This window comes from Mizuhopecten yessoensis, unplaced genomic scaffold, assembly GCF_002113885.1.
Source record: "Mizuhopecten yessoensis strain PY_sf001 unplaced genomic scaffold, ASM211388v2 scaffold207, whole genome shotgun sequence".
In the NCBI taxonomy this organism is placed as follows: Eukaryota; Metazoa; Mollusca; class Bivalvia; order Pectinida; family Pectinidae; genus Mizuhopecten; species Mizuhopecten yessoensis.
Genome location: NW_018403431.1, coordinates 291,131 through 300,268, shown reverse-complemented (window position 1 = coordinate 300,268; position 9,138 = coordinate 291,131). Strand labels below are relative to the sequence as shown.

Here is a 9,138-nt window from a genome sequence, read left to right as displayed (position 1 = left end):
TAAACATGACGGCTGCTGAAATATCGCTGGGCATTGTGAGATTTGACAATGTCATTGTAAATTTATGTGCAAAATAAAAAATAAAATAAAAAACACTTTTATTACAACGAAAACAAGACCAAGGTCTGCAATATCGTACAAAATGCACATCGGTTGAAATCACCAATGCCGGCAATGGAAACAATTTTAACGCTCATGCAATTTATCAGAAATATCGTCTGTTACACTGCACTGATCAACAGGGGTTCGTTACAAATGTCTGAAATACACATATTCTATAGACCTACTGACACATATGTTGCAGACCTACTGATATGAGTCACAGCACACATAAACATTTCAGACATTTTGTAACGAACCTGTGCTCCGTCGCAAGATCACTCACTTCAAATGCTATCAGTTTCACGCGTCTCGCATCCACGGTTCCTGATTTCTGACGACATGTCAAATAACGAGGCCGTTATAGAATCTACCGACTGTTGTCAGGTTCCCATACAATCAACAAATAAATTCACGCCATGATTCTTCACAAAATGAGCAAATAGAAAAGTTCGAATTAACTTCCAAAAATAACTCCCTCGTGGAGGGCAATGTCGGATTTACGGTGTTCACTGTATTTGTCCATGAGCGAAATTTGTTCCGGGGAAAAATCGAAACAATTTCAAAGCAAACTTTCAGCTCAGAGTTCTATTGCTAAACTTGAATCACCCTATAGACATATCATACGCAATTGTATTGAAACTGAATTGTGGAATAAAATTGAAATGTTTGTTAAAATTCCAAAGTCTACTACGTTGTTCGCCAATCAGCACGCGACAATACGCTATTCAAACTATTGAACGAAATTGTGTGGACTGTCGATAGGGCGGGCATTTTTAATTTTAAATATAAATTATAAGTTAAAAAAGAACATAAGAGGCAGAGAATACGTAAATAAAGGTATTGAACTGTTTTTGTATGGTATTTATGATCTATTTGAATGACACAACTTTGCAAGCAAACAACTCATAATGCGCTAGCGCTCATTATGTTGTTTGCTTGCAAAGCTGTGTCATTCCAATAGATCATAAATACAATACAAAAGCAGTTCAATGTTTAAGTATTACTATCACAGACAGGTATTGCACATGTATTTACTATCACAGACAGGTAATGCACACGCATTTACTATAACAGACAGGTATTACACATGTAATTGCTGCTACAGACAGGTATTACACATGTATATATTATCACAGATAGGTATTACACTTGATATATTATATCAGTTTCACAGACAGGTATTACACATGTATTACACATGTATACCTATCGAGAGAACGGTTTTGGATCACCAATCTACAAACCCGCTACCCTCGAGGTATGAACGAACGATAGGCGGTTGCCATCCGCTCGTTTTCCTTCCAGGGGGAATTTGACCTAATGGTGCATTACTGCACAGTTGGTCTGCTATCTCGCCTACCTGCTGCTGCATGTCAGTGTGTGTGACCAACAGCCGTTGTCAGATTAATTTTGCAGATTTATAAAGTATCCCAGCCATTTCATCTACTTATTCCTCCTGCACTCACTTATTTGATAATTACATGCATTATTTCTGAAAAGCGAAAAAGGCGACTAAGTGCGGACCCCCCTGCTGTGACTGTTAAATCCACTGCAGAATTGAGAGGCGACTAATGAGGGCATAACGTAGGAAATTGAGATTGTTCACATTTACCGGGCCAGATTCCCACATGCATATGTTCCACGTTTTTGATATTTCGTCCCTTCTTTACTGTGCTTATCTCTCGTTGACTCACTTAATGTGATAGTGCATCTTGCGCAAGAATAGGTCGTCTACATCAGCGTTCCTTGTCCGCGATGCTCTCAGCTTAATTGCTGCCTTCGGCTGTCTTTAGCCGAGGGGACTAATGGTTTTATATAAAAGCGATTTTTTTCAAATATAGTATAGCAGTTCTATCTTCTTGTAATATGATGTATATGTACATGTAACTGTTTTGTTTCACTGTGTCTTGATAAAGGAGCGGATCGTTTTCGAAAATTTGAGAACCTAAACTTGTTCACACTGTTGGAATTACTTCTTTGCCCATATACTATTTTAAGTTATTCGTATCCTACGGACATACCTCCATTAGGATTCAGTGTTATATGGGATTTTACCGTCTATATTACTTCTTTGACCCATATCATATATCATGTATACCTATCACATGTATACCTATCATATACAGGTATTACACATGTAATTAATACTACAGACAGGTATTACATGTGTATTAACTATCACAGACATGTATTACACAAGTATTTACTATCACAGACAGCTGATATAACACATGCAATTACTTACTATAGAGAGAACCTACATATATTGCTATTGTTGTTTTTTGGGGGAGGGAGTTGAATGGAAAATAGTTTTATTTATTTATTTATTTTCTCATTATATAAATATCTGTTTTACCATGATATCTTATATTTGAATGGTAATAAAGTGCATGCTGTTACCATGTATCTGGCTTGTATTAAACGCCTTTTAGGTCACAAAATACAATTGTATCTCTACAAAATATATCTAGTGATCAATATCTCGAAGACTTTAAAGAACATGCACCTGATGATGGAATACTACTTATCTGTATATACACACACAAACGCAAGCTACTATGTATGTATTAAATACTGAAATATTACTTCTTGTCTGTGATAGTACAAGTAAATACAAGTTTATAACCAGTTTGAAACAATGAATTTATGTTCCTTACATGACAATTGCAATATATTGATAGAACATAAAATTACAAATACATAAGTATGTTCCCTTAATGTCTGTGATAGTTAAAACAATTTTATCTGAAGCAATATAATTCAAGATCCATAGCCTGTCTGTGGTAATAAATACAGGTGTATGACCAGTCTGAAACAGTAAATAAAAAATATGTTCCTATGTCTGTGATAAGCAGCCTGAAACAATTAATAAATGTTCCTAATATGTTTGTTATAGTTAATACAAGTTTATAACGAGTCTGAAACAATTAATAAATGTCCCTAATATGTTTGTTATAGTTAATACAAGTTTATAAGCAGCCCGAAACAATTAATACTGTTCCTAATATGTTTGTTATAGTTAATATAAGTTTATAACCAGTCTGAAACAATTAATAAAATGTCCATAACCTGTCTGTGAATTTGTACGGGTAATAATACAATTTTATCAAATTATTTTTAAAACATTAAATCCTTGAAGAAAATCAAGATAAACATTTTAATGACTAAATTGTAAGTTATACATGCAGTAGGATCGTTTTCCTTCGGTTATGAAATACATAGGAACATCCCTTCCTCACCACTTACCCCCATCTACTTTATAATGCTTAACATTTTAAAATAATGTTGATACCGCCATAACCAGACGTATATTTGGTGGCATTAAACTCCTACTTTCACTTTCTCATACTTAATTTCCGGTTAATAAATACAAAACTGAGGCTTCCGATTTAATGCTTTACCCTGCACAGTTCCCGTTTATATCATTTGCAAACTAGTAGCCACCCGGAACCTTTAGTAAACAAGTAGCCACCCGGAACCTTTAGTAAACTATTAGCCACTCGGAACCTTTAGTAAACTAGTAGCCACCCGAAATCTTTAGCAATCTAGTAGCCACCCGGAACATAAAGTAAACTATTAGCCACTCGGAACCTTTAATAAACTATTAGCCACTCGGAACCTTTAGTAAACTATTAGCCACCCGGAACCTTTAAACAACTATTAGTCACTCGGAACCTTTAATAAACTTTTAGCCACTCGGAACCTTTAGTAAACTATCAGCCACCCGGAAACTTTAGACAACTTTAGCCACTCGGAACGTTTAATAAACTTTTAGCCACTCGGAACCTTTAGTAAACTATTAGCCACTCGGAACCTTTAGTTTCAGTTCCGGGTTTTAGGGTTGATGATGTCACTCCGTTTGGTTTGGTATTTTCTCGTTTCAAGTTGTTCGTACCAATTTTCGGTTTCGATTTGGCCTTGTGTGTAGATACGTTGTTATTTCTAATTTAATCCGGTTTATATCTATATATAACATTGTCGTTAGGACATGGCCAATGTTTGTCGATTTCACCGACGTTGAGGTTTCGCAGTATTTAGGTTACCCAGTTCGCAATGACAATTATTGACTTAATAACAAATCAATCATAAATGTGTGTTAAAATGAAGATAGCAAAAATCATCACATTTCCGTTTTAATTTAATTTTTATTTTTTTTATCTCGTCGTTTGTTTTGAATATATTGCACATTATAATTCTAAAGAAAGTGCAAATAACAACATTATATAACAACGGAAGGATCAACTGTTTATGTAGATACATTGTACCATTGTATCAATTAACCATTTGTTGAATCCTAAATGTTCTTGTTTTATAAAAAGTTAATGAAACAATGACTATCTTTTAACTAAGGAATTATTGAGAAACTGCGACCTGGTCATGCGAAACCAAACAAACCACATTTCAGAAACATCATCATTTGAACAAGATGAATATATTTGCAATAACATGTGATACTATTTAATATAATTCTTTGTTTCTTTAACGAGGATTGTATACAGCCACTTAACTCAAGTTTCTATTTGCATATGTTTGTAGACTTTTGCTATTGGTTCCGGGGCCCAGTATGTCCTCAGCCGTCAGGAGTTCAGCAGTTTTCTCACTGTCAACTTTGCCGGAGGGATGGGACTGACCCTAGGGATATATTTTTCCGGAGGCGTGTCAGGTTCGGCGACATCATATCGGCGTTATCATTGAATTACTCTTACAATATTTACTATGCACTTGAAAAAATAGGGATAGATACCATGACCTGATTACATTACGGATGTGTACATGCTTTAGAACCACTGTATTGCACCAGTTTATAAGTTTATCAAATGCTAAGTAAAGATTTTTTTGGTAAACATGCCGAATCTAAAATGAAATACTGTACTATATTACATTGTCATATTTATGTTCTATAATTGTACAAGTATATCTTCATGGTTTTATTTCACCTTGAACAGGAGGCTCTCTTAACCCAGCCGTGACGTTAGCTTTGTGTCTGAGTGGGCGTGTGCCCTGGTATAAATGGCCGTTCTACTCTATAGCGGAACTAGCCGGAGCTTTTACTGCTGCCGCCGTCCAGTTCGGTATATACCACGGTCAGTATAACCTCACATACTCTCTATTTTGTACCTTTTAATACATGTATGTGTGTCTTTAGTGAGTATATGCACAGCATCTTACAGTAATCATAATTGAGCTAGTTTATTTATACATATACAAATTAACCCAGGTATAAAATATTTTTGAATCAATAGTTTACAGACACATTTTTGAAGCAAAATACTTTTTTTCTCAAGACGGTAAATACATGTTATACCGAGACAAAATGATGCATATCTGCAACAGTACGATTTGCAGGCTACTGAATAGGAAACCCAATGAGACTACATACTTTAGCACCTAAATGCTGCGGAGCTTCCTTTCTTGGTTTGCTAGGTATTATCGTTAGGATAAATACGTTATTAAATGCATGCATAAATGTATCAATAGATGTTTTGTATTGAAATCGGAATTTTTACTTATATTGAATATTGAATACTGCACCAACCTTTAGGAATGATAGGTGACCAGCATTGTCATTCACCAAATGAGAAAGCAAATATAAAACTTAAGTGCCAAAATTGAACATGCATGGTGCTGGTTCCAGTTCTTCGATTTAAAAAAAATCCATAATATTTAAACAAAATTCTCATTTTCTATCAATAATACAGTATCCATAGCTACGTGAGGACATTTTGGAAAAAAGTTATTGAGAAAACATGAGATTCACTTTTTTATAAAGTCAGCAATTTCGACGTCGTCGTTTTGTATTTGTTTATTCTTTATGCACACAATAATTAATACTCGGTGTCAAGATACATGTTATGAATAATGTCTATCCAAATCAAGATGTTCTGTGTTAAATCTCTATTTTTATACATCATTAAAAAAATGTGTATATGCATAAAATGTACACTAATTTTACCGCCACATAGATGCCCTCAATCATTATGACTCCGGGTATCGACAAACAACAGGAGAAAACGCGACAGCCGGAATATTCGCCACGTATCCCCAGGAATTTGTATCTACAACCAACACTTTTTTCGACCAGGTAATAAATCGCGTTATTTTGTGCAAATGAGAACTCTTTTCGAATCCCATTGTGGAAAATGATTAGCAATTCGTTGATATGCTTACTGTATTATTAAACCCAAACTCGTTCGCTTCAGGTTTTAGATGGATTTCTATTGTACCATTTGCTTCAGCTGTTTTGTACGTCTGAATGTCTGTCTGTCTGAATACTAGTAGTCGTCGCCACCCCCCCCCCCCCCCCCCCCCCCCTTAACATAGGTGTTCTGTAGACTTTATCTCCTTTCACTTTAAGTGTTCTATAAGTCTTTGTCACTGTGTTTTGTTAGTATAGTTTCTGTCTCCCTTCCTTTCGGTGTTCTTTTGGGTGTTCTATAAGTCTTTGTCATTTTGTTTTGTTAGTATAGTTTCTGTCTCCCTTCCTTTCGGTGTTCTTTTGGGTGTTCTATAAGTCTTTGTCATTGTGTTTTGTTAGTATAGTTTCTGTCTCCCTTCCTTTCGGTGTTCTTTTGGGTGTTCTATAAGTCTTTGTCATTGTGTTTTGTTAGTATAGTTTCTGTCTCCCTTCCTTTCGGTGTTCTTTTGGGTGTTCTATAAGTCTTTGTCATTGTGTTTTGTTAGTATAGTTTCTGTCTCCCTTCCTTTCGGTGTTCTTTTGGGTGTTCTATAAGTCTTTGTCATTGTGTTTTGTTAGTATAGTTTCTGTCTCCCTTCCTTTCGGTGTTCTTTTGGGTGTTCTATAAGTCTTTGTCATTGTGTTTTGTTAGTATAGTTTCTGTCTCCCTTCCTTTCGGTGTTCTTTTGGGTGTTCTATAAGTCTTTGTCATTGTGTTTTGTTAGTATAGTTTCTGTCTCCCTTCCTTTCGGTGTTCTTTTGGGTGTTCTATAAGTCTTTGTCATTGTGTTTTGTTAGTATAGTTTCTGTCTCCCTTCCTTTCGGTGTTCTTTTGGGTGTTCTATAAGTCTTTGTCATTGTGTTTTGTTAGTATAGTTTCTGTCTCCCTTCCTTTCGGTGTTCTTTTGGGTGTTCTATAAGTCTTTGTCATTGTGTTTTGTTAGTATAGTTTCTGTCTCCCTTCCTTTCGGTGTTCTTTTGGGTGTTCTATAAGTCTTTGTCATTGTGTTTTGTTAGTGTTGTTTCTGTCTCCCTTCCTTTCGGTGTTCTTTTGGGTGTTCTATAAGTCTTTGTCATTGTGTTTTGTTAGTATAGTTTCTGTCTCCTTTCCTTTCGGTGTTCTTTTGGGTGTTCTTTAAGTCTTTATCATTGTGTTTTGTTAGTATAGTTTCTGTCTCCTTTCCTTTCGGTGTTCTTTTGGGTGTTCTTTAAGTCTTTGTCATTGTGTTTTGTTAGTGTTGTTTCTGTCTCCCTTCCTTTCGGTGTTCTTTTGGGTGTTCTTTAAGTCTTTATCATTGTGTTTTGTTAGTATAGTTTCTGTCTCCCTTCCTTTCGGTTTTCTTTTGGGTGTTCTATAAGTCTTTGTCGTTTTGTTTTGTTAGTATAGTTTCTGTCTCCTTTCCTTTCGGTGTTCTTTTGGGTGTTCTATTAGTCTTTGTCATTGTGTTTTGTTAGTATATTTTCTGTCTCCCTTCCTTTCGGTGTTCTTTTGGGTGTTCTTTAAGTCTTTGTCATTGTGTTTTGTTAGTGTTGTTTCTGTCTCCCTTCCTTTCGGTGTTCCTTTGGGTGTTCTATAAGTCTTTGTCATTGTGTTTTTTTAGTATAGTTTCTGTCTCCCTTCCTTTCGGTGTTCCTTTGGGTGTTCTATAAGTCTTTGTCATTGTGTTTTGTTAGTATAGTTTATAGTTTCTGTCTCCCTTCCTTTCGGTTTTCTTTTGGGTGTTCTATAAGTCTTTGTCGTTTTGTTTTGTTAGTATAGTTTCTGTCTCCTTTCCTTTCGGTGTTCTTTTGGGTGTTCTTTAAGTCTTTGTCATTGTGTTTTGTTAGTATATTTTCTGTCTCCCTTCCTTTCGGTGTTCCTTTGGGTGTTCTATAAGTCTTTGTCATTGTGTTTTGTTAGTATAGTTTATAGTTTCTGTCTCCCTTCCTTTCGGTGTTCTTTTGGTTGCTCTATAAGTCTTTGTCGTTTCGTTTTGTTAGTATAGTTTCTGTCTCCCTTCCTTTCGGTGTTCTTTTGGGTGTTCTATAAGTCTTTGTCATTGTGTTTTGTTAGTATAGTTTCTGTCTCCCTTCCTTTCGGTGTTCTTTTGGGTGTTCTATAAGTCTTTGTCATTGTGTTTTGTTAGTATAGTTTCTGTCTCCCTTCCTTTCGGTGTTCTTTTGGGTGTTCTATAAGTCTTTGTCATTGTGTTTTGTTAGTATAGTTTCTGTCTCCCTTCCTTTCGGTGTTCTTTTGGGTGTTCTATAAGTCTTTGTCATTGTGTTTTGTTAGTATAGTTTCTGTCTCCCTTCCTTTCGGTGTTCTTTTGGGTGTTCTATAAGTCTTTGTCATTGTGTTTTGTTAGTATAGTTTCTGTCTCCCTTCCTTTCGGTGTTCTTTTGGGTGTTCTATAAGTCTTTGTCATTGTGTTTTGTTAGTATAGTTTCTGTCTCCCTTCCTTTCGGTGTTCTTTTGGGTGTTCTATAAGTCTTTGTCATTGTGTTTTGTTAGTATAGTTTCTGTCTCCCTTCCTTTCGGTGTTCTTTTGGGTGTTCTATAAGTCTTTGTCATTGTGTTTTGTTAGTATAGTTTCTGTCTCCCTTCCTTTCGGTGTTCTTTTGGGTGTTCTATAAGTCTTTGTCATTGTGTTTTGTTAGTATAGTTTCTGTCTCCCTTCCTTTCGGTGTTCTTTTGGGTGTTCTATAAGTCTTTGTCATTGTGTTTTGTTAGTATAGTTTCTGTCTCCCTTCCTTTCGGTGTTCTTTTGGGTGTTCTATAAGTCTTTGTCATTGTGTTTTGTTAGTATAGTTTCTGTCTCCCTTCCTTTCGGTGTTCTTTTGGGTGTTCTATAAGTCTTTGTCATTGTGTTTTGTTAGTATAG

The 9,138-nt window shown here is 35.6% G+C and overlaps 1 protein-coding gene across 1 annotated transcript in view; it reads left to right on the top strand.

Moving 5' to 3' along the window:
* Positions 1 to 9,138, top strand: part of LOC110462308 (aquaporin-9-like) — a 38,319-nt gene that overhangs the window by 11,121 nt on the left and 18,060 nt on the right. Inside the window, exons 2-4 of the mRNA XM_021516266.1 lie at positions 4,639 to 4,765; positions 5,049 to 5,186; positions 6,066 to 6,184. Coding sequence (XP_021371941.1) covers positions 4,639 to 4,765; positions 5,049 to 5,186; positions 6,066 to 6,184 — 384 coding nt within the window. The remainder of the gene's footprint in view (positions 1 to 4,638; positions 4,766 to 5,048; positions 5,187 to 6,065; positions 6,185 to 9,138) is intronic.